Below are 26705 nucleotides of genomic sequence, written 5' to 3'. Positions count from 1 at the left end.
GGTCGAGTCATACACTCGGCGGCTATGCACGCGGAGTGTATGACTCAGGAGTGCGCCCGCAAGGTAACTTCTTCGGGTTAGAGCTTCCCAGAGGGGGTTAGCTCTTGTGGGGAGGAGCCGTGAGAGCCGCTGTGGGACCCCAGAAGAGGACGTTCGGGGCCACTCTGTGCAAAACAAAGTGCACAGTGGAGGTAAGTATGATATGTTTGTTATTTAAAAAAAAAACTGAAGCTTTAGTGTCCCTTTAATCAGCCATGGCCAGATTTTCTCACTTTTACTCTATACTCATAGATTTCTAATCTTCTTCCAAAATCAACTCAGACCATATAATAACCTAACCTCTAATCTAACCTCTAATCTGTTGTGTAATACTCTAAATTCTGAGTCTGTTCTATAATAGACTAACCCCCAAATCTGTTATCTTCCAGTAGGATCACCTGAGTGGCCATCATGAATAGACTCCTGCAGGTCCTCCTCCTCCTCTTGTGGTTGGGTGAGGGTCAGTCTAGCCCTGGCTGCAGTCTCCAGGGCTGGCCAATGGATACATTCTCACAATCTGGTGATATTATGATCGGTGGAGTCTCTGTGGTCCATTCTGGAATTGTTTTCCAACAACCAACTTTCCAGGAGAGGCCAAAGCCAGTTTCGTGCACTGGGTAAGTTCTGGAGACATACAAATTAACCCAGTGACCGCTAAAGTGATATTCATGAGATTGTTTTCTGATTGTGGTCTTCTTCTGATGTGTACAATCTTGGACAGGTTGCCACATGCTCTGCATACTGGGTAGGACACTACAATGCAATTTATATACCTTACTCCAAGATGGCTAAAATGCCATAAGTGAACATTTTGGCAGCTCACTACAGTGCCTAAAAAGTATTCATACCCCTTGACATTGTCCACATTTTCTCATGTTACATCCAAAAACGTAAATGTATTTTATTGGGATTTTATGTGATAGACCAACACAAAGTGGCACATAATTGTGAAGTGGAAGGACAATGATAAATAATTTTACTTTTTTTTTACAAATAAATATCTCAAAAGTGTGGGATGCATTTGTATTCAGCCCTCTTTATTCTGATACCCCTAACTAAAATCTAGTAGAACCGATTGCCCTCAGAAGTCACCTAATTAGTAAATCTAGACCACATGTGTTTAATTTAATATTAGTATACATACAGCTGTTCTGTGAAGCCCTCAGAGGTTTGTTAGAGAATCTTAGTGAACAAACAGCATCATAAAGGCCAATGAACACACCAGACAGATCAGGGATAAAGTTGTGGAGAAGTTTAAAGCAGTTTGGTTATAAAAAATATCCCAAGCTTTGAACAACTCACGGAGCTCTGTTCAATTCGTCATCCAAAAATTGAAAGAGCATGGCACAACCGCAAACCTACCAAGACATGGCCATCCACCTAAACTGACAGGCTGGGGCAAGGAGAGCATTCATCAGAGAAGCAGCCAAGAGGCCCATGATAACTCTGGAGTAGCTGCAGAGATCCACAGCTCAGGTGGGAGAATCTGTCCACAGGAAAACTATTAGTCATGCTCTCCACAGATCTGGCCTTCAGGCCTCGTACACACGACGAGTGTCTTGGCAAAAACCAGCAAGAAACTTGCTGGGATTTTTTTTTTTGCCAAGGAAACCGGTCGCGTGTACATTTTTCGACGAGGAAACTGCCGAGCATCCCGTCGAGCCAAAAAGAGAGCATGTCTGTGTTTCGCCCAATGAGTTCCTCGGTCGTGTGTACGAGGCCTTATGGAAGAGTGGCAAGAAGAAAACCATTGTTGAAAGAAAGCCAAAGTCCCATTTGCAGTCTGCGAGAAGCCATGTAAGGGAACATAGAAAACATGTGGAAGAAGGTGCTCTGGTCAGATGAGACCAAAATTTAACTTTTTGGCCTAAAAGCAAAACGCTATGTGTGGCAGAAAACTAATGCCTTGTACACACGACCAGTTTTTCTGTCGTACTAAACTCCAAAGGTTTTTCCGATGGAGTTCCGATGGAATTCCGCTCAGGCTGTTTTGCATACACACGATCACACTAAATTCCGACCGCCAAGAGCGCGGTGACGTAAAACACTTTGATGGGCCGAGAAAATTAAGTTCTTCCTAACATGCGTCGAATTGTTTACGAGCATGCATGGTGTTTGTTCCAATATTTTTTTTTCCAACGGAAAAATTGAGAACATGTTCTCTATCTAATTCCGGCAGAATTTCCAACGGAAATGGGTGGGGCATACACATGGACGGAATATCCGATGAAAAGGTCCCGTCTGACTTTTTGCATCTGAAATTCCGCTTGTGTGTACAAGGCATAACACTGCACATCACCCTGAACAATCTATCCCCACTGTGAAACAGTGGCAGCATGATGTAGTGGGGATGCTTTGCTTCAGCAGGTACAGGGAAGCTGGTCAGAGTTGATGGGGAGATGGATGATGTCCAATACAGGGGAATATTAAAAGAAAACCTGTTAAAGTTTGCAAAAGACTTGAGACTGGGGCGGAGGTTCACCTTTCAGCAGGACAATGACCCTAAACATACAGCCAGAGCTACAATGGAATGGTTTAGATCAAAGCATATTCATGTGTTTGGATGGCCCAGTCAAAGTTCAGACCTAAATCCAATTGAGAATCTGTGGCAAGACTTGAAATTTGCTGATCACAAGATAACGGACTGAGTATTGATTGTATTTTTCAAATCACTTTTAGATGATAGGCCATTCTCTCCAATAAGGCTCAGATAATCAGTACAGCTAAAATAGGTCCCTGTGTTGGTGGTGCCACTGAAAAGATAAAATGCACTTGGGTTGGTTGTATCACTGGAGGGAAAAACTTTATTGTGTTGGTGGTGTCACTCAAAGGAAAAAATGGCCCTGTGTTTGTGGCGTCACAGGAAAGAAAAAATGGCCCAGCATCTATATTGGAACTGGAAGTAAAAATGCCCCTGAGTCAGGGGTGTTGGAAAGAGGAAAAATGTCACTGCAATGCACGTGTGGCAAGATGCAGAGCAAGGATCTTTATTATCAGTTTAGGTGAGCATGCCTGTTTTTGAGTGAGAATGCCAAGACTTGTCTCCAGAGGGCCTATTTAAAGGAAAGTGCTAAAACAAGAGGTTGCTGGATGGTCTTCTTGAATTGCCTGTTGTGACCAGGTTGGTTCTTACCTTAGCACATCTTTCTATCTGATGATGACCTTGTCTTACGTCCTGAGCCAAGATCCTGCTGTCTACCAGTTGCTGACCTTGGCTTGCCTCCTGAACATGTTTTCTGCCTGATATCTGATTTCTGGGTTGTCCACTGCAGGTAGCCTCCCTACCATGGGTTCTGGTGCCTCTGTCAGCTGCTTGTTCCAATCTGTTCCTCTGGAGCTTCTTCACCTGGTTCTTTAGTGGTCTCCACAGCAGTCTACAAAAAGTACCTCTCTGCCTTGGTACCAACCTAGAGTGGTCACCCGTGCACTGAACTCTCCGGAAACCATGCCACTTTGTGGTGCACTGAACTCTCCGGAAACCATGCCGCTTTGTGCCCTTTCACTCCCTGTCACTATTTTCAGATATTTGGACCAGAGCTGTAATGGAAGACCTCTCAGCCCTTTAGCTTCCAACCAGGTATGTGACACTAGCATATTCCAATATATTCCCTGATCTCTCAATGTTTTCTTATCTTGTGTAGGTTCCACATTCGATGTTATCGGGATGTTCTTGGTCTCATGTTTGCAGTGGATGAAATTAACAATTCTCAGGACCTCCTGCCTAACATCACCCTTGGCTTCAGTGTGCTGGACTCCTGTATGTCGGAGCTCCGGGCTGTGGGTGGAGTTTTGTCCCTAATGTCAGGACTTGGAAGCCCCTTTCCTGGATATGGTTGTCATACACATTCGGTCATGGTCGGGATTATAGGTGAAAGTTTTTCCTTTTTATCCATTCCTATTGCTCAGATTACTGGGGTCTTCCAGTTCCCACAGGTATATACATTTTTATTTATTTTTTTAGTTTCAATGTTTTTTATTGAATTCTTGAAAAATAAAAATGAACATACAGGAAAAAATATATAAGTATAGTGGTTGTTCGAACATCGACATTGCAGTTGAAGTTCAGGCACATTATTTGCATGAGGAATGAAAAGCATCAAACATCGGATTACAAAGTGTATTGAACCTCTATAGGTTAGATAATGTATATGGGTATATTTATGTTTACATTCTGTGCCTTAAACTGGATTCCAGACAAAAAAGCAAAATATGCAGGTAAAATGTATAGTGGACTGTTTTACCTACTAAAGCAGTTGTAACTCTCTTCAGCCAGACTTTTTAACCAGCCACCCTAACTAGACGGCATGGCCAGGTCGGTGACTTCTTATTTCTCTGCTGATGTTAGTGAATACTAGTGTTGAGCGGAATACGCCATATTCGATTTCGCGATATATCACGAATATATAGACGAATATTCGTGAAATATTCGCTAAAATCGAATATTCGTGATATTTTATCAAAAACATTTTTTTTGCGAAATTTCACTAATGCGAATGCGAAATTGATTGCGAAATTTTGACAACTGTGGTAGGAGAACTCTGATTGGCTCTGATGCAAAAGAAGGGCGGAGAAAGTATTCGCGAATATTCGTGATATTTTATCGAAATTTCGCTAATGCGAATGCGAAATTGATTGCGAAATTTTGACAACTGTGGTAGGAGAACTCTGATTGGCTCTGATGCAAAAGAAGGGCGGAGAAAGTATTCGCGAATATTCGTGATATTTTATCGAAATTTCGCTAATGCGAATGCGAAATTGATTGCGAAATTTTGACAACTGTGGTAGGAGAACTCTGATTGGCTCTGATGCAAAAGAAGAGCGGAGAAAGTATTTGCGAATATTCGGAAATCAAATATTCGCGATTGCGAATATTCGGCAACATAAAAGGATCGGCGAATTTTGGCCGCGAAATTCGAGTTATTCGCGAATATTCGAATATGCCATATTCGTAACGAATACTCGCAATGCGAATATTCGTGAGCAACACTAGTGAATACGGCTTGGTCACCAACTGCAAGCTGATTGGACAGTGAAGGAGCAACCCTCACTGATGAGGTCATAACACCTATCTTCTCCTTTCACCAAGTTATCAGCTTTAAATTACATCACTGCACAATGCCTGTAGTGAATCTAATTTTTCTTTCCCTGTGAACCAAAGCCAGAAATTAGGAGTGTCACTCCAGGCTTCTTGTCTGTCTAGGTCAGTGTTTCTCAACTCCAGTCCTCGGGGCGCACCAACAGGTCTTGTTTTCAGGCTTTCCATTATTGTGCACAGGTGATTTTATCAGTTTCACTGCCTTAGTAATTACCACAGCAGTTTGATCTGAGGGAAATCCTGAAAACATGACCTGTTGGTGCGCCCCGAGGACTGGAGTTGAGAAACACTGGTCTAGGTCCAGTGACTCTTGCTAAAGAGTGCAGGCTGGGGATTAGCTCGTCTTAGCTCAATGAGTAAAGATACAGGAAGGAGAGATCCCAAATGCCACACAGCCAGCAAAGCCCAGCGGTGTCTATAGTATAAGCAGCCTTAGGCTGAAATCCGCCATGTGCCCTATGCGTTTCGCCCTGTGGGGCAAAACACGTCGGGGGCATGGCCTGGATAGAATTTGGCCTGAGGCTGCTTATACTATAGACACTGTTGGGATTTGCTGCATGTGCAGCATTTGGGATCTCTCCTTCCTCCTCTTTCTCCCTGTCTCAATCCTAGAGTTCATGGAACCACAGAAGACCAATGTAAGGACAGGTTCAGACATTTTCACTTGCTGTAAGGAGAAGTTTATTATATTTGTTTCAGGGACTACATGCCTGGATTGAGTGGTGGTCTTTTCTATATGGTTGGAGTTCAGCTTTAAAGCAATTTAACCGGTTAAGCCCCGGACCTTTAGGCAGCTAAATGCCCAAGCCAGGTTTTGCGATTCGGCACTGCGTCGCTTTAACAGACAATTGCGCGGTCGTGCGACGTAGCTCCCAAACAAAATTGGCGTCCTTTTTTCCCCACAAATAGAGATTTCTTTTGGTGGTATTTGATCACCTCTGCGGTTTTTATTTTTTGCGCTATAAACAAAAATAGAGTGTACATTTTGAAAAAAATGCAATATTTTTTTACTTTTTGCTGTAATAAATATCCCCCAAAAACATATATAATTTTTTTTCCCTCAGTTTAGTCCGATACGTATTCTTCTACATATTTATCGCAATAAGCGTTTATCGATTGGTTTGTGCAAAATTTATAGCGTTTACAAAATAGGGGATATTTCTATTGCATTTTTATTAATTATTATTTTTTTACTACTAATGGCGGCGATCAGCGATTTTTTTCGTGACTGCGACATTATGACCATTGTCATTTTCACAGCACAAAATGCATTTAAATTGCATTCTTTATTGTGAAAATGACAGTTGCAGTTTGGGAGTTAACCACAGGGGACGCTGAAGGAGTTAGGCTTCACCTAGTGTGTGTTTACAACTGTAGGGGGGTGTGGCTGTAGGTGTGACGTCATCGATCGAGTCTCCCTATAAAAGGGATCACTCGATCGATGCAGCCGCCACAGTGAAGCACGGGGAAGCCGTGTTTACACACGGCTCTCCCCGTTCTTCAGCTCCGGGGAGCGATCGCGGGGGGGCGGCTAGAAACGAATCCGCGCCCTCATCCCGGATCGCTCCCCGCGGGTTTCCGACCGCCGCATGTACCGGGGGGGTCCCGATCGGACCCCCGACCCGCGGAAAGGCGGGGACGTACATGTACGCCCATATGCCTGTATGTGCCATTCTGTGGACGTACATGTACATGCGGCGGTCGGCAACCGGTTAATGACTTATTTATAATTCTTTAAAGTTTTTTTTAGATATTGGTCTGAATGTGCCCAGGTTTTTTTTATACCATATAATTAATTTAGAATTTCTGATAAAAACACACAATAAAAAAAATTATTATAGGCAGAGGCCCAGATTCTCAAAGGGCTTACGACGGCGCAACGCCATGTACGCCGTCGTAAGTCCTAATCTGGGCCGTCGTATCTATTCTTAGAATCAGTTACGCATAGATATCTATTAGATCCGACAGGCGTAAGGCTCTTACGCTGTCGGATCTTAAATGCAATTTTTTTTTTGCCGCTAGGTGTTGCCTCCGTCGTTTTCCCTGTCGAGTATGCAAATTAGCTAAATACGCGAATTCCCGAACGTACGCGCGGTCGACGCAGTGAAGTTACGACGTTTACGTTAGGTTTGCGCGGCGTAAAGTTGCCCCTGCTATATGAGGAGCAACCAATGTTAAATATGGCCGTCGTTCCCGCGTCGAAATTTATAAAATTACGTCATTTGCGTAAGTCGTTCGTAAATGGGGCTGGACGCCATTTACGTTCACGTCGAAACCAATGACGTCCTTGCGACATCATTTGGAGCAATGCACCCTGGGATATTTTTCGAACGGCGCATGCACAGTACGTTCGGCGCGGGAACGCGCTTAATTTAAATGCTCCACACCCCCTACCCGGCTAATTTGAATTAGGCGGGCTTGCGCCGGGTGATTTACGCTACGCCGCCGCAACTTTACAGGCAAGTTCTTTGTGAATAAAGCTTTTGCCTGTAAAACTTGCGGCGGTGTAACGTAAATGAGATACGTTACGCCCGCTGAGTTTTACGCCCATCTACGAGAATCTGGGCCAGAGTCTGTAATGATATTTGGGTAACTGGCACGGGGCAGCCATTTCTGCTTATCACATATTATGTGCATATGTATGTGCATATGTTTGTATATATCCTGCCAGCCATTGTGGCACAGTGATTGTGCTTTTCTACCCCTTTCAATGATGTATTCATTTACAGAGAGAGCTAGCCTATAGTCTTCCTGTGTAACTACCTTGGGCCAGATCCACAAAAACCTGACGTAACTTAAAAAATCCAATTTAAGTTACACTGGCTTAAAGTTTCTACCTAAGTGCCTGATCCACAAAGCACTTATCTAGAAATTTCAGGCTGTGTAACTAAAATTCCGCCGGCGCAAGGCGTTCCTATTCAAATGGGGCGAGTCCCATTTAAATGAGGCGCGCTCCCGCGCCGGCCGTACTGCGCATGCGCGTCGGCCGTACTGCGCATGCGCGAAGTTACGTTACGCCGAGTTTTGAGGATCGCGACGGCTTAAAGTTGCGTCGGGGAAAAAAAAAATGACAGCGGCATGCATTCCTGAGGGAGAACTCCATGCCAATTTTCAAAGAAAAAAACGGCATGGGTTCCCCCCCCAGGAGCATACCAGGTCCTTAGGTCTGGCATGGGTTGTAAGGAGACCCCCCCACGCCGAAAAATTGACGTAGGGGGTCCCCCTACAATCCATACCAGACCCGTATCCAAAGCACGGTACCCGGCCAGCCAGGAAGGGAGTGGGGACGAGCGAGCGCCCCCCCCCCCTCCTGAGCCGTGCCAAGCCGCGTGCCCTCAACATGGGGGGGTTGGGTGCTCTGGGGCAGGGGGGCGCACTGCGGGCCCCCCCACCCCAGAGCACCCTGTCCCCATGTTGATGAGGACAGGACCTCTTCCCGACAACCCTTGCCATTGGTTGTCGGGGTCTGCGGGCGGAGGCTTATCGGAATCTGGGAGTCCCCTTTAATAAGGGGGCCCCCAGATACCGGCCCCCCACCCTAAGTGAATGGATATGGGGTACATCGTACCCCTATCCATTCACCTGGAGGCAAAAAGTAAAAGTTAATAAACACACAACACAAGGCTTTTTAAAATATTTTATTATTCTGCTCCGGACGCCCCCCCTGTCTTCGTTATTAGCTCAATTACCAGGGGGGGCTTCTTCCATCTTCTCCCCTCTTCCGCTCTTGACTCGGCGAACCCCGGTTCTTCTGCAGATGTCCGGTGCCTTCTTCTTCAGCGCTGGCTGCCTGCTATGTTTGTGTGTTAGCTCGATTTCAAACAGGCAGCCGGCGCGGTCTTCTGTGGCGTCATCTTCTCTTCTGTTCTTCTGGTCTTCCGATGTTGCCTCGTCGCCTGTTGTCGCTGTAATGATGGAAGCGTGCCTTGCATCCCATTTATATAGGCATCACCGTCCCATCATGCTCCGGCAGGTACCCACGTGGTGGGTGCCTACCCACGTGCACCCACCACGTGGGTACCTACCGGAGCATGATGGGACGGTGATGCCTATATAAATGGGATGCAAGGCGCGCTTCCATCATTACAGCGACAACAGGCGACGAGACAACATCGGAAGAACAGAAGACCAGAAGACCCTGACGCCACAGAAGACCGCGCCGGCTGCCTGTTTGAAATCGAGCTAACACACAAACATAGCAGGCAGCCAGCGCTGAAGAAGAAGGCACCGGACATCTGCAGAAGAACCGGGGTTCGCCGAGTCAAGAGCGGAAGAGGGGAGAAGATGGAAGAAGCCCCCCGGAGTCCGGAGAAGCCCCCCCCGGAGTCCGGAGAAGACCCCCGGAGAGCGGAAGACCCCCGGAGAGTGGAAGAAGACCCCCGGAGAGCGGAAGAAGAAGCCCCCCCTGGTAATTGAGCTAATAACGAAGACAGGGGGGGCGTCCGGAGCAGAATAATAAAATATTTTAAAAAGCCTTGTGTTGTGTGTTTATTAACTTTTACTTTTTGCCTCCAGGTGAATGGATAGGGGTACGATGTACCCCATATCCATTCACTTAGGGTGGGGGGCCGGTATCTGGGGGCCCCCTTATTAAAGGGGACTCCCAGATTCCGATAAGCCTCCGCCCGCAGACCCCGACAACCAATGGCAAGGGTTGTCGGGAAGAGGTCCTGTCCTCATCAACATGGGGACAGGGTGCTCTGGGGTGGGGGGGCCCGCAGTGCGCCCCCCTGCCCCAGAGCACCCAACCCCCCCATGTTGAGGGCACGCGGCCTGGCACGGCTCAGGAGGGGGGGGGGGGGCGCTCGCCCGTCCCCACCCCCTTCCTGGCTGGCCGGGTACCGTGCTTTGGATACGGGTCTGGTATGGATTGTAGGGGGACCCCCTACGTCAATTTTTCGGCGTAGGGGGGGTCTCCTTACAACCCATGCCAGACCTAAGGGCCTGGTATGCTCCTGGGGGGGAACCCATGCCGGTTTTGTTTTTTACAAATTGACGTGGAGTTCTCCCTCGGGAAAGCATACCAAATGCCGTGGCTGGAATGGGCCTTTACAAGGTGTGACTAACTTTACACTTTGTAAAACGAGCCCTAATTTTACACTTGCAAAATAACACTTACGGCGCAAAAAAGAAGCTAGAAAGCTTTGTGGATCGCCTTAAGTGCTAATTTGCATACTAGCAACGGCATTTCGACTCGAAATGCCCCCAGCGGCGGATGCGGTACTGCATCCTAAAATTAGGCAGTGTAAATCAATTACACATGCCGGATCTTCTGTGTAACTTTGGAAAAAGCCTTTTGAGGATCGTTTCCAAAGTTACACACAGACTGAACACCACTTAAGTCGGAGTATCTCTTTTGAGGATCTGGCCCCTTATTCTTTATGTAGCCGAAACTAGTATTGATTGATGTGCCATCTAGCAAAGACACTGAGGGCCAGATTCTCGTATCCTGGCGTAAAACTATGCGGGCGTAACGTATCTCGTTTACGCTACGCGGCCGCAAGTTTTACGGGCAAGTGCTTGATTCACAAAGCACTTGCCTGTAAAGTTGCGGCGGCGTAGCGTAAAAGGGGCCGGCGTAAGCGCGCGTAGTTCAAATGATCTGGTAGGGGGCGTGGATCATTTAAATTAGGCGCGTTCCAGCGCCGATCGTACTGCGCATGCTCCGTCCCTAAAATTTCCCGACGTGCATTGCGCTTAATGACGTCGCAAGGACGTCATTGGTTTCGACGTTAACGTAAATGGCGTCCAGCGCCATTCACGGACGACTTACGCAAACGACGTAAAATTTTCAAATCGCGACGTGGGAATGACGTCTATACTTAACATTGGCTGCGCCTCCTAATAGCAGGAGCAGCCTTTCCCCGAAAAAGACTTAACGCAAACGACGTAAAAAACGAACGCCGGGCGCACGCACGTTTGTGAATCGGCGTAAGTATGTAATTTGCATACTCTACGCTGACAACTACGGAAGCGCCACCTAGCGGCCAGCGTGAGAATGCACCCTAAGATACGATGGCGTAAGAGACTTATGCCAGTCGTATCTTAGGCTACAGTCGGCGTATCGAGCTTTCTGAATACAGAAAGTTGATACGCCGGCGCTACTTAACAATTACGCTGCGTATCTATGGATACGCAGTTTCAAAAATATTCCAAATGCACACCTTCCAGGTAAAATAGCCAATGAGTAAAAAGGGTGCTGAAGCGATTACCGGCTGGGCACCGGAAAGCAAATCATATACACATATTCGCCAGCACACCAAGGATCATTTAAAAAAACTTCCAAAAATGTAATGCATATTTAGCGATCCAAAGAAGCAACGTTTCGAGGTCGCACAGGACCTCTTCGTCAGGCAAAAGATACGGATATGGATATGGATACGCAGGCGTAATTGCTACCTGAATCTACCCCAGTGTTGTAAACTCCAATCCTTTGCCACTCTGCTAAAAAATAAACTCTCTCTTTACAGATAAGTCACGGATCTACTTTTGCAACTCTCAGCAATAAAATACTGTTTCCATCATTTTTCCGCACGGTACCCAACTTACTTCAGCCAATGGCTCTTGCCGACCTCGCTGGGAAGTTTAGTTGGACTTGGGTTGGCATTTTGGTGGCGGATGATGATATTGGGCATCAGGGTGGACAGATTATGGAAATCAGAGTAAAAAGCAATGGAGGCTGTATTGCCTTTCTGGAGAAGATCCATCTCAGTTATTCAGACAAACAGATCAGAAGAGTAGTAGACGTAATTAAAAGAAGCTCTGTCAATGTAATTCTTATGAGCTGCCCAGACATCCATATTAAGGCCCTGCTAGAGTCTTTATTTGATGAGGGGGCTACCGGGAAAATTTTCCTTGCTACAGATTACTTTGGACTTTCGCTTGGAGACTTCTCTAAGAAAACCTGGAAGGTTCTAAATGGGACAATTGGATTGATTCCATGTACCGGTACCATGCAAGGGTTTGAGGAATTCCTTCTGAACCTTCACCCAACTGGCAATTCAAGTTACCCATTTATTAGACCATTCTGGGAAAAAGCTTTCAGCTGCCAATGGACTAATGGAAATAGTGAGATGTCAGATACTGCCGATATAAAAGTAGATGTGACCTGCACCGGGGAAGAAGAACTGGGCAGTAAAGTTGCCCAGTTGTTTGAAATGAATGATCTAAGCTACACTTACCATGCCTACCTTGCTGTGTATGCCTATGTACATGCTCTGCATTCTCTCCTTGGCTGTCCTACCGGATCAAATGGATTTTTTAATGGGACCTGTGGAAATATTAATGGCGCTCAACACTGGAAGGTGAGTTGCTGGCTGGCTGGTTCAGATTATAGCATGTTAATAATAATTTGGGGGCCAGATCCTCAAAAGGGATACGCCGGCGTATCTACTGATACGCCGTCGTATCCCTGTTCCTATCTTTGGAACTGATCCACAGAATTAGGGGGTTATCCACAAAGCCGCGGCGCAACGTAACTTTTCTGATTTAAGTTACTCCGCCGCAAAATTCCCAAGTTAGGTGCCGATCCACAAAGCACTTACCTGGAATTTTGCGGCGCTGTAACTTAAATCCGTCCGGCGCAAGGCGTTCCTATTCAAATGGGCGAGTCCCTTTTAAATTAGGCACGCTCCCGCGCCGGACGTACTGCGCATGCTCCGTCGGGTAAATTACCCGACGTGCATTGCGCTAACTGGCGTCGCTCCGACGTCATTTGCTTAGACGTTAACGTAAATGGCGTCCAGCGCCATTCACGGACGTCTTACGCAAACGACGTAGAATTTAAAATTCGACGCGGGAACGACGGCCATACTTAACATGGCTTAAGACAACTAGGGCTTAGCCCTAGTTTTAACGCGGCGGAACTCGACGTAAACGACGTAGATTTAGAGCGACGGGCCCGTCGGAACGTTCGTGGATCGCCGTAACTGGTCATTTGCATATTCTACGCCGCCCGCAATGGCCTCGCCACCTAGCGGCCGGCCTAGAATTGCATCCTTAAGATCCGACAGTGTAATTCAATTACACATGTCGGATCTTCGTCCTAACTATGGGAAACTGAGTCTGTGGATCAGTTCCATAGATAGGACCAGGGATACGACGGAGTAACAGCAGTTACTCCGCCGTATCTCTTTTGAGGATCTGGCCCCAGTTTCCCAAAGTTAGGCAGAAGATCCGGCATGTATAAGGGACTTACACTGCCGGATCTTAGGATGCAGTACCGCATCCGCCGCTGGGGGCATTTTGCGTCGAAATGCCGCTTCGGGTATGCAAATTAGCACTTACGGAGATCCACGAAGCTTTTACGCTACGTTTTTTCTCCGTAAGTATTAAGTTGCATGTGTAAAATTAGGGCTGCTTTTACAAAGTGTAAACTGTTTACACCTTGTAAAAGTAGACCCTTCTTACCCGCGACGCTGTTTTTTTTTTTTTTCGCCGTATATTTTTTTTTTTCCCGACGCAACTTTTTTGACCCGGCGCGATTCACGAAGCTCGGCGTAACGTAATTTCGTGCTATGCCCGTCGGGAAAATGACATCACGAGCATGCGCAATGGGACTCGCCCCCATTTGAATAGGAACGCCTTGCGCCGGCGGAATTTAAGTTACACACCCGAAAATGTCTAGGTAAGTGCTTTGTGGATCGGGCACTTAGGTAGAAATTTTCCGGCAGTGTAACTTAAATGGGAAAAGAGAAGTTACGGCGGCTGGCTGTGGATCTGGCCCTTGGATTCTAAGAAAGCACCGTAAATAAAACAAGATACACACAACACTAATATAACTGATACAGTACACAGAAAGTCATAACTGTGCCTGTTGCATGTATAGATTAACAAATGTGGACCTGCAGCAGGCTCTCAAATAGACAATTTTTGGTCAAAACTTTTAGAAGACAGCCATCTCAAAGAAGAAGATTTGCAAGAACGTCTTTCCATAAAGACCCTCAAGTTGTAGCTTATTGAGAATCAGTGGGTAGACATAGTGTGGATAAAATATTAGCGTTTAGTGTAAGCTATCAAGACATGTTTTCTTTACCATAGCTGGCTGGCAACCTGAGGAGCCTCAAATTTGCCCAAAAAATTATTCCATGTGTAGCGCAGACCCCAAGCTGATCTTTTTTCCCCCCAGGTACTATTCCCTAAATGATGCTGAAAACCTGATTACTGAACTGTTGGGTAATAATGGTTGTGAGTTTTCACCAGAAACGAATCCTTCCAGGTAGAACTGACAATTCTCTCTAAAGAGGGACATTGTGCTATACAATGCTGTACTGTTGAATTCACTAGTGTTTTAAAATGTTCCCTTACATTACACATTGCTTTACCCACTTTAGACCGGGATCCTTTAGGCAGCTAAAGGACCCAGCCAGTTTTTTGCGATTCGCCACTGCATCGCTTTAACTGACAATTGCGCGGTCGTGCGACGTGGCTCCCAAATAAAAATGGCGTCCTTTTTTTCCTACAAATAGAGCTTTCTTTTGGTGGTATTTGATCACCTCTGCGGTTTTTATTTTTTGCGCTATAAACAAAAATAGAGCGACAATTTTGAAAAAAATGCAATATTTTTTACTTTTTGCTATAATAAATATCCCCCAAAAATATATAAAAAAAAATGTTTTCCTCAGTTTAGGCCGATACGTATTTTTCTACCTATTTTTAGTAAAAAAATCGCAATAAGCCTTTATCGATTTGTTTGCGCAAAATTTATAGCGTTTACAAAATAGGGGATATTTTTATTGCATTTTTATAAAAAAAAATTTTTTTACTACTAATGGCGACGATCAGCGTTTTTTTTTGTGACTGCGACATTATGGCGGACACTTCGGACAATTTTGACACATTTTTGGGACCATTGTCATTTTCACAGCAAAAATTGCATTAAAAATGCATTGTTTACTGTGAAAATTACAATTGCAGTTTGGGAGTTAACCACAAGGGGGCGCTGAAGGGGTTAAGTGTGACCTCGTGTGTGTTTCTAACTGTAGGGGGGTGTGGCTGTAGGTGTGACGTCATTGATTGTGTTTCCCTATAAAAGGGAACACACGATCAATGACGGCGCCACAGTGAAGAACGGGTAAGCTGTGTTTACACACGGCTCTCCCCGTTCTTCAGCTCCGGGGACCGATCGCGGGACTCCAGCAGTGATCGGGTTCCGTGGCCGCGGTCACGGAGCTTCGGACAGGGTCGCATGCACGCTCCGGCAGCGCGCGCGACCCCGCGGCTGGGCTTAAAGGGCCACGTACAGGTACGTGGATGTGCCCAGCCGTGCCATTCTGCCGACGTATATCGGCGCGAAGGGGTCCTTAAGTGGTTAAGGTATCATTTCTAGACATGTGCACACTGAAATATTTTGTTTTGGAATTTCGTTTTCGTCCGAAGAAATTATTTATTTATTTACTCCCAAAATTAGTTTTTATTTATTTTGTTTAGTTAAAAAATGCATTAGTCCGAAAAACCAAATGAATTATGGTCAAATCTGTCATTGAAGGCTCATGGTGTCTGTCGAATGTTCTAAGAAGATTCGACGGAGCAGCTAAACTGTACGACGCCGCAATCATACATTTCCGGTCGAATGTTCCGCCTACAAGCTATAGAAGAATTCTAATGTTGTATGACACTAATAATAATTATGTTTATAAATTATTATTACTAGTCAACCAACATTTGAATTCTTCTATAGCCTATAGGCCGAGCATTTGACCGGAAATGTTCTTAGAACTTTCAACAGACACGATAAGCCTTCAAAGACAGATTCAACGTTTGTATGTTTTTCGCTGCTTCGTCGAATCTTCGTCGTTCGTGTCGAATGGTCTACCCCAACACTGTCTCTATATTGTCGAATCTTTCCTCTCTATCTCGAATAATCTTGGACTAATAAAGTTAGGTTAGGCACATTCGACCTCAGGTTCGATAGACACAGATTACTATTGTCAGCGTCATGTCGAATCTCCTAACTATATCGAACTGTTGTAGCAACGAAAACTAAAATAAAGCATTGTTTTATGTCGGATCTGCACGTTCATTTTTGTTTCTTAAAACTATAATGAAAATACCCAACTTTGTAATGTAATTTAGTCTGAGCATGCGTGGATTTTTAACCGATGGTCGTGCCTACTGACGATCGTTTTTTTTCTATTGGTTAGGAATCCATCAGTTAAATTTAAAACAAGTTGGCTTTTTTTTAACCAATGGTTAAATAACCGATGGCACCCGCACACGATCGGTTTGGACAGATGAAAACGGTCCATCAGACTGTTCTCATCGGTTTAACCGATCGTGTGTATGCAGCCTAATAAATACCCACTAGGAATAAAGATATTTATTTTAAGTTTAGCTGGTTATTAAATGGCTTTATTTGTGACTTGACCTTTATATATACCTAATTACCTTACTCTATGGCCCCTTGGCAGCCAGTGCTCTGGCCCTCTCCAGTGTAGGAATGTTGGTGGGCACTTCTATGTCATCACCTACAATGCAGGACCATAGGTGGTCACATGATATGATAACATTGGTGAGAGGGGGTTTATGGCCAGCAAGAAGAAAGGCTTTGTTGTAGGGTTTTTGCAAACAGTGGAGAAAGAGAGCCTTCAGGGCCATGAATTAATGTAAATTTTACTTTTAGTTATATCATGCCCTAAACAAAATGAACAATAGATCCTTTATCAGCTGGGCATAGAAGGGGCACAATTTAAAGAATATGTATATTATATATTCCTGATATGCGCCTTCTTTACCATGTACAGTACTTGTATGAAAAAGTATCCTGCTCTCTTTGTAGTGCTTCCTTTGTCTATAATCCCTGGTAATGCTTACCTAAAGGCTTATAAAGGCTTACACGTTTAGGAGATATTTCACGTGTAGCACGCCGGTAATGTAAACGACGCATGCGCTGGGAAGGAACGAAACTTTGTGCCGTTTCTTCCCTATAATGTGCTGTTACTGGTGGCTCCTGTGGGAGTGACGTGATCGCGGCTCCGGCCAATCACAGTGTCAGAGCCGCGATACCAGGAAGTAACCTCCAATAAGGAATGTGTACAGCCGAAGGGGGAGACAAGGATGGCTTCAGGGGCTTTGATCTAGGGTAAGTAATTAATAATGAGCTAGTAAGCTAGTCATACTAGCTTATTATGCCTTTGCCTTGCAGGTTTTTTTTATTAGGGGGGGGGGGGGGGTTCAACAGGCTTTACTTCATCTTTAACTGCCCAGAGTTGGGCTTTCAATGTGGCTATGAATAAACTTCCAAAATATTTTTGGTATTCAAAAAATAACACAGGTGTTCCGTTACCTCAAGAAAACCAGTTTCCATGCAAAGTCCGGGGAGATGGTGAAGTTTAATGCCAAGGGGGATCTTCCTACTTCGTCTGACATCTTGAATATGCAGATCCTCAATGACAGCTTCAACCTGGTGAAAGTAGGGATGATTGACCCCAAAGCCAAACTGGGTGAGAAGATCAGTGTGAACTTCAGTGCTATACTATGGAATGATGACTTTTCACAGGTAATTGATTCTGACTCTGTATCACTGATTCTTTCATTGTGTTAGATTATGGTGGCTTTGAATGAGGCCTTGGCATTTGCAAGAGCTGTTGAAACTTTCATGGCAAAAGGGGCCTGAGCCTGCATCTGCATTGTGAGTAAATGGGCACTCTGCTACAGTGGCAATCTAGGGAAGTCTCTTTTCTGTTCCAGCTTGACTGTGCCCTTGTGCACAAAACAAGCTCCATAAAGTCATGGGTTGACCAGTTTGGTGTGGAGGAACTTTTATTGAAGATCCCAGAACAAAAACAGCATAGTCAACACCAGGGGCAGACTGACCACTCAGGCACAGCCATAGTAAAACCAGGGACAGTATGTAAAAATTTGTGGTTTTTTTTTTACATCTGTCCCTGAAATGTCCCTTTCCGACATTCTTTTGGTCTAAAAATCCCAAGATTATAGCTGCCCCGCCTCTCCAGTACCTTTTCAGTGTGTGTATGTGTATTCTGTGTGTATCTATACTGTGTATGTATACTGTGTATGTATACCGTATGTGTGTGTATACTGTGTGGCCCCATAATCTATTGCCTGGGGGCCCCATAATCTCCTATTGTCGGGGGCTCTATAATCTCCTATTGCCTGGGGGCCCCATAATCTATTGCCTGGGGGCACCATAATCTCCTATTGCCGGGGGCTCTATAATCTCCTATTGCCTGGGGGCCCCATAATCTCCTATTGCCTGGGGGCCCCATGAGTTGTCAGTCCGCCCCTAGTCAACACTCATGTGTTTCAACCAGTTCTTGGCATAATCCTAGAGATAATGGTTGAGCAGTGGCTTTATATTGGTAGTGGGCAAGCTGTCCATGAGTATTCTATTGACCAAAGGTAACCATACACAGGTGACAGTTTCCTGGCCCTTCTTGCTAGATCGGGTATCAATCCCATATTTTTGGGAAATGCACGACAACCCCAAATGAGGAATCTCAGGAAACAAAAACAATCTAGTAGAAACCTTTGCTCGACTGCTACTGTTTTCCTTGCCACTAATACACTTCAATTCTCTGTTGCCCTCACTCATGTGACTAAGCTACTTCTGTTTTGGTGAGACACTGGCCTAAGGGGGTTATAACAAGGTTATAGGTGTTCTAACAAAAGGAAGAAGAATGTATATCTTATGAAAAGCTAGCTCCATTTTTCTGCTTCCTTCTTCATGTCCTATCATGATGATTGTGTCTTCTTGGCAGGTGCCAATTTCTGTCTGCAGTAACAGCTGTCGGCCTGGGTACAGGAAAGCCTCTCTGCAAGGAAGACCTATCTGCTGCTATGACTGTGTACCCTGCTCTGAAGGAGAGATGACCAATCACACAGGTATCCAATAGTAAAGCAGATGATCCTTTGAAATTGGTGTTGGCTGGTTAACTGGTTTTAGTATCTCATCTGAACATTGTTTCAGACCTGTCCATCTGGGAGAAAGTTCTGGAAAGGACTGAAAGGAATATGGGGTTTGTTTACAAAGTGCAATATAGTAATTGCTAGTTAAAGGGGTTGTAAAGCTTTAAATAAAAAATAAAAATAACAAACATGTCATACTTACCTCCACTGTGCAGCTCGTTTTGCACAGTGACCCCGATCCTTGTCTTCTGAGGTCCATCAGTGGCTGTCTTGGCTCCTTCCCGCTTCTGATAACCCCCCTGGGAAGCGCTCTCCCAAGGGGGTTACCTTGCGGGCGTACTCCCAAATCCTGTATCCGGCGTCCATAGCCGTTGACGACAGGACTCCGCCCCCCCGCCCTTGTGTCATTGGAGTTGATTGATGACTGTGCGAGCCAATGGCTGTGCTGCTATCAATCTATCCAATGAAGAGCGAAAAGACCGGGCCGAGATCAAGCGCGTTCTCGACGTAGAACTTTCAGGTGCTCATGTAAGTAAACCGGGGGCATAGGATGCATTAGGGTGAAAAAACATGAACCTTTACAACCCCATTCGGTGCTTCTCCGGGCTCTCCCATGCCATCAGGGGCCCGGAGAACAAATTGGATGGCGCCGGATGACGACGATAGAGATTTCCGGTGACCAGATGCTTACCAGTCATCTCTATAAGCGTCGGAGGTGGTACCCAAGGGTACTTAGGGAACTCAGTCAAGTAATTGCCAGACCATTGTTCCTAATTTTTATTGACAGTCTACTGACTGGAATGGTACCAGTTGATCAGAGAAAAGCCAATTTAGCATTAATATTTAAAAAGGGCCTAAAATACATCCCTGGGAATTACAGACCAGTTAGCCTAACATCAATAGTATGCAAGCTCTTGGAGGAGATGATTAGGGACTATATACATGATTTTAGTAATGAGAACGGTATCATTAGCAGTAATCAGCTTGGATTCATGAAGAATCGTTCTTGCCAAACCAATCTATTAACCTTCTATAATAAGGTGAGTTGCCATCTAGATAAAGGAAGGCCCGTAGACGTGGTGTATCTGGATTTTGGAAAAGCATTTGACACAGTTCCCAATAAACGTTTACTGTACAAAATAAGGTCCGCTGGCATGGACCATAGGGTGAGTACATGGATTGAAAACTGGCTACAAGGGCGAGTTCAGAGGGTGGTGATAAATGGGGAGTCCTCGGAATGGTCAGGGGTGTAGTGGGGTCCCCCCATGGTTCTGTGCTGGGACCAATCCTATTTAATTTGTTCATAAACGACCTGGAGGATGGGCTAAACAGTTCAATCTCTGTATTTGAAGACGATACTAAGCTAAGCAGGGCAATAACTTCTCCGCAGGATGTGGAAACCTTGCAAAAAGATCTGAACAAATTAATAGGGTGGGCAACTACATGACAAATGAGGTTTAATGTAGAAAAATGTAAAATAATGCATTTGGGTGGCAAAAATATAAATGAAATCTATACACTGGGGGGAGAACCTCCGGGGGGAATCTTGGATGGAAAAGGACCTGGGGGTCCTAATATATGATAGGCCCAGCAATGGCATGCAAACATAATATTGGCATGCATTAAAAAGGGGATCAGCTCCAGAGATCAAACCATAATTCTCCCATTCTACAAGACTCTGGTCCGGCCACACCTAGAGTATGCTGTCCAGTTCTGGGCACCAGTCCTCAGGAAGGATGTAGTGGAAATGCAGCGAGTACGAAGAAGGGCAACAAAGCTAATAAAGGGACTGGAGGATATTAGTTATGGGGAAAGGTTGCGAGCACTGAACTTATTCTCTCTGGAGAAGAGACGATTGAGAGGGGATATGATTTCAATGTACAAATACCGTACTGGTGACCCCACAATAGGGATAAAACTTGTTTTGGGAAGGGAATTTAACAAGACACATGGCCACATATTAAAATTAGAAGTAAAGAGGTTTGACCTTAAACTACATAGAGGGTTTTGGTGGTGGTCTCAGCTGGGAGCATCAATAGTTTTAAAAAACTATTATATAAGCACCTGAATGACCACAACATACAGGGATATACAAGGTAATACTGACATATAATCACACACATAGGTTGGACTTGATGAACTTGTGTCCTTTTTCAACCTCACCTACTATGTAAGATACCAGTGAAGTAGACTGATAAAAATGGCAAACAAGTTAAAAAGAAAAATCACACCACAACCGTGATAAAAGTTTTTGCTGATACCCAATATCTACTGCAACACTGTCCTTCACATATATTAATTGCCTTTTGCATAGGTTTTGTAATGCACAATCAAGTTTTTTTCCACTTATAGAGTCTGGGAAGATTGTATTAGTCAAGACAATGCATGAGGGGTAAGCATGCGCTGGTCAAAGTACAAACAAGGTTCAAAACTGCCAAGCATAATTGGGTCCAAGGGACAGAAACACAGTCCGAAATCTAGTTGGCGAGTCAACAAAGGTAGTTTAACAGGGTGATATGCCGAAACCAAAATCTAAAATAGCTAAAGTTTGGAGAGATAGTCAGGACAGGCAGAAGTCAAGGGAAGTCAGAGAATAAGAGTCAGCAACCAGTGCAAACAGACATCCAGTCATGTGTTGGCCATTACCACGGTAGAAAATTCCATCTTGCTTGACATATTTATTGACTACATTAAGTGTGTTACTTACGTGGCTGCATAACTTATATGAAGGGACGCTGATAGAAGGTACAGTCAGTCGTTTTGACAGTAGGGGGGCCCAGCATAAACTGCAGGGTATCCAAGAGTGGCAGTTATGTGTTGGGGGGGTTGAATGCAGAGAGCAAACAGAAAGAAGGCAGAACTGCTGGGGGGGGGGGGTGATCTCCACCCTATGGTAGACGTACTGCATAGTCCCAGCCGACATGGAGAGGGGCAACAGAGCAGGAGTGTGTGCTGAAGTACATACACTAAACACCAATGCTGAGGTTTTTATAATACGGAATCAGCCTACCACTGATCCCCAAAGCTGGAGAGGGGGGAGGATAGTACAGCTTGAGCCTGCATTATTCAGGATCATCTGTGGGGGGGCAGGGAGGTTGTTAGACTGTGGGGAGCCCAACAAATTCGAATGTCAGGCCTGCTTTTATGGAGTATGTTCCCCACACTTTTTTAAACTGAGAAAGACACTTGGGTGAGTAGTAAATTGTTTCCAATATTACAGGACAAGTCCAGTAGAGTGTTACTAAGTCTTGCTATCATTTATGGACAGGGGTTCATTTATACTGAGAGCAGGACAGTCCAGGAATCAGAAGAGTGTACTAAAGGCTACGAAGAAATGTGGGTGTGACAGAGGCAATAGGGCACAATGGGGTCACAGGAAGATATTGGATACAAAGTAGACAAAAAGGCCCAGATTCTCAAAGGCCTTACGACAGCTCAACGCCATGTACGCCGTTGTACGTCCTAATCTGGGCCGTCGTATCTATGTGACTGATTCTGACTCTTAGAATCAGTTACGCATAGATATCCATTAGATCCGACAGGCGTAAGGCTCTTACGCTGTCGGATCTTAAATGCAATTTTTTTTGTCCACTAGGTGTCGCCTCCGTCGTTTTCCCCGTCGAGTATGCAAATTAGCTAGATACGCGAATTCCCGAACGTACGCGCGGCCGACGCAGTGAAGTTATGACATTTACGTTAGGTTTTTCCGGCGTAAAGTTGCCCCTGCTATATGAGGGGCAACCAATGTTAAGTATGGCCGTCGTTCACGCGTCGAAATTTATAAATTTACGTAGTTTGCGTAAGTCGTACGTGAATGGGGCTGGACGCCATTTACGTACACGTCGAAAACCAATGACGTCCTTGCGACGTCATCTGGAGCAATGCACCCTGGGATATTTTTCGGACGGCGCATGCGCAGTACGTTCGGCGCGGGAACGTGCTTAATTTAAATGTTAGGCCCCGTACTCACGACCAAACATGTCTGCTGAAACTGGTCCGCGGACCAGTTTCAGCAGACATGTTTGGCCGTGTGTAGGCCCGAGCGGACCATTTTCGGGCGGATCGGACAGGTTTCCAGCGGACAACTGTTTCCTGGACTTGCTTTAAAACAGTCCGGTGGAAACCTGTCCCCCCGACATGTACGGTCGTCTGTACAGACCTACCGTACATGTCCGGCCGCCCCGCCATCCCTCGCATGCGTCGAATGACTTCGACGCATGCGTGGAAGCATTTAAAAGGCAGGCCCGCCCACGTCGCCGCGTCATTGTCGCGGCGACACCGCGGACACGCCCCGCGTATTGTTTACACGCGGAATTCTGTTCGATGGTGTGTACAGCCATCGAACAGAAGTCCCCGGGCAGACATGTCCGATGAAAACGGTCCGCGGACCGGTTTCATCGGACATGTCTGCTCGTGAGTACAAGGCCTTACACGCCCCCTACCCGCCTAATTTGAATTAGGCGGGCTTGCGCCGGGTGATTAATGCTACGCCGCCGCAACTTTACACGCAAGTGCTTTGTGAATAAAGCACTTGCCTGTAAAACTTGCGGCGGCGTAACATAAATGAGATACGTTACGCCCGCCGACATTTACGCCATTCTACGAGAATCTGGGCCAAAGTGCCACTGGACATTTTGGAGACACAGAAAGCATGAGATGTACCCCCTATGCTGCCTGTATGTATAGAGATGGTGTGATCTCTAAAAAGGAACAAGGAACAAGGGGTCATGGTCTTTGCTGCAGAATAGCTGCCAGGTTGCAGCCTTTAGACACAGTATACCAGTGCATGTGGCAGAAGATCTGAATACACTGAATGCTGTGGAATGACATGAGACCAGGGGCGTTGTTAGGTGGCAAAAAGACCAGGGGCTTCAGCCCGAAGTCCAAGGCCAGGGGGGGGCATGGGTGTGTGGTGTTTGTGGGCTGGGGGGATGGGGTTGTGTGGCTTACTAGTGCCCATCAATTCTGACCACTAAACTCACCTGCCTGACACACTGACCATTACACTGACCTGCCTGACCTACATACATACACTGACCTGCCTGACCTACATACAATGACCTTACCTATATATACTGACTTACATACACTGACCTGACCAACAAACACTGATCTACATTCACTGACCTGGACTACATACACTGGCAGCGGCGGCGTTGTAATTCCCGCCTTCTGGAGCGTGCAGCGCCTATGATGGATGTCACACGTCCCGTGGTCCCGCCATTGGACCAGTGGGACATCCATCATAATAGGCGCTGCAGGCTTCAGAAGGTGGGACCTGCTATGTCACTCAGCCACACTCAGCGGCGTTTGGCAGGTCTCGGGATCAGAGCGGGTCCTGCTCAGCTGTGCTCAGGGCTAACAATTTAATACTGCATGCCTGAGACTTGGGGCTTTTCGGGGACCCATTTGGGGCTCCAGCTCCCCCCCCCCCCAACGATGCCCCTGCATGAGATACTAGATGCCCAGGGGTCACTGGAGACACAGTTTTCACTGAGGTCACAGGAGACACAGCATGCACACATGCACATGGATCACTTCTGGAGATACAAGATGTGCTGCCGTCGCTGGAGACTTAGGATGCAGCGGTGTCCCTAGAGACACAGGATGCACTCAGCTCACCAGAAATGAAGGGTCCACAGAGATCACTGGAGATTCAGGATGCAAAGGGAGCATAGGAGTGCACAGGGGACACAGTGCCTGGAGCACATGAGCACTGGAGACACAGGAGAGTATAGAGGAGCAATGAACGCTAACGACACTGAGGGTGGAGAAGGGTGCAGCAAGGCAGAAGACATTGGAATCACAGGATTGTTGAGGATGCTTGGATCCATAGGGAGTTTGGCAGATAACAGCAAAAATGTTGTTTGAATGTCAAGCAATGTACTTTCCATCCCTGTAAGGAAGTGGCCAGGATCTGAATAGTTGGGACACCAGCAAGATCCAGAATCCAGTGGATGTGCATTGGAGCATGGACCTGGTGTTGGAGCAGGTGAGTGTGACTGTATCTAATACCATGACCAAGAAAACCACCCGTTTTCTATTCGTGAATGTGTACCCTTTGGATTAACTGGAACACAGTTCTTAATAGCTGACCTCACAAATACTATTTTTGCTGAATGATCACAAACGCCCACAAATACACCCCAAAATCTCGTACAAAACCTTCCCAGATACCTAAATATAGAGTATTATTGTAACTATTATACTATTTAAGCAGGTTTCATGTAGCATTAACACACACTGATAAGGTAAGATTATTATTTCTAGTATCTTTATAAAATACTGTAACCAAAGACATGATTTATTCTGATCACTAATATAAAATGTCCATATTTTATTTAGATGCAGATGGGTGTACCATATGTCCTTCTGATCAGTGGTCCAATGAGGAGAGGGACAGGTGTGTCCCGAAGGTTTTGGAGTTCCTATCATACGATGAACCATTGGGAATCATGCTGGTGACAACAGTTGTCATGTTGTCAACCCTCACACTCTGCATCCTAATTATCTTCATTCAATATCGGGAAACACCTATTATCAAAGCCACCAATAGAGAGCTGAGCTACATCCTGCTGGTGTCTCTCATGTTGTGCTTCCTCTGCAGCCTGGTCTTCATTGGTCAACCTTCCACTTTCAGTTGTCGCTTCAGACAAACCTTCTTTAGCGTGGTCTTCTCCATCTGTATCTCCTCAGTCTTGGCCAAGACTATCATGGTGATCCTGGCCTTTAAAGCCACCAGACTGAACAGCCCTTTGAGGAAATGGCTGGGTCCTACCATCCCTCGGAGTGTTGTTGGGATTTGTTCTGTTTTGCAGATCAGCGTTTGTTCATTTTGGCTATACAGGTCCCCTCCGTTTCCCATGCTGAACACCAAAAGCCATAAGATAACATTTGAGTGTAATGAAGGACAGAAGGTATTTTTTTACATGACTTTGGGGTTCATGGGATTTCTGGCTATGGCAAGTTTTCTAGTGGCTTTCCTAGCAAGGAACCTCCCAGGAAACTTCAATGAGGCCAAACTGATCACCTTCAGCATGCTGGTCTTCTGCTCTGTCTGGATCTCCTTCATCCCGGCCTATCTGAGCACCAGTGGCAAATACACAGTGGCTGTTCAGATATTTGCCATCTTGGCCTCCAGCGCTGGATTACTAAGCTGTATATTTCTGCCTAAATGTTATATTATTCTGGTGAGACCAGAGAGGAACAATCGAGATTCACTATCACACAGTAAAAAAAGGAGAAATGTATTTAAATAAAACTTTTCCCGATCATATAGAATTGATGTTAAAAAGGAAGCCTTTTTTATTTCATTTTAGATCTTCATCAACTGGCAGAGAATATTGGGTACAAGTAAACATTGGACAGTCAACAAAAAGCATTGTCTCTCTTTTTTACTTCACTTGTACAACCACAAGCCATAGGACTCTTGATATACCGTATATACTCAAGTATAAGCCGAGTTTTACAGCCCTTTATTTAGGGCTGAAAATACACCCCTCGGCTTATACTCGAGTCAGTGTACCTGAAAATCTTCTTAGACTGCTGGCGGCGTCCATTGTTTAAATATTTAAGCTTCCACCTGGTCCCGTTCCGTGATAGGCATTTCCAGCAAACACTATGTTGAGTGTTCCTCCTATCACGGAAGTCCTCTCATTCTCAGACTCTGTTTCCCAGCAGAAACTGTGTTCAGTGTTCCACCTAT

The 26705-nt window shown here is 45.6% G+C and overlaps 2 protein-coding genes across 2 annotated transcripts; both read left to right on the top strand.

Moving 5' to 3' along the window:
• Positions 1-537: 537 nt before the first annotated feature.
• LOC120935552 (extracellular calcium-sensing receptor-like) lies at positions 538-17747 on the top strand. Its single transcript, XM_040347602.1, has 5 exons — positions 538-656; positions 3681-3972; positions 11605-12438; positions 17406-17630; positions 17676-17747. Exons 1-5 carry the CDS (start codon positions 538-540, stop codon positions 17745-17747), a joined length of 1542 nt encoding a protein of 513 aa, XP_040203536.1.
• A 1084-nt stretch (positions 17748-18831) lies between these two features.
• LOC120935551 (vomeronasal type-2 receptor 26-like) lies at positions 18832-26360 on the top strand. The gene is made up of 2 exons (XM_040347601.1): positions 18832-18976; positions 25346-26360. Exons 1-2 carry the CDS (start codon positions 18832-18834, stop codon positions 26257-26259), a joined length of 1059 nt encoding a protein of 352 aa, XP_040203535.1. The 3' UTR covers positions 26260-26360.
• Positions 26361-26705: the final 345 nt, after the last annotated feature.

The sequence above is a fragment of the Rana temporaria genome, chromosome 4 (genome assembly GCF_905171775.1).
Source record: "Rana temporaria chromosome 4, aRanTem1.1, whole genome shotgun sequence".
Classification (NCBI taxonomy): Eukaryota; Metazoa; Chordata; class Amphibia; order Anura; family Ranidae; genus Rana; species Rana temporaria.
The sequence above is the reverse complement of the archived record's forward strand: the minus strand, read 5'-3'. Positions and strand labels throughout refer to the sequence as shown.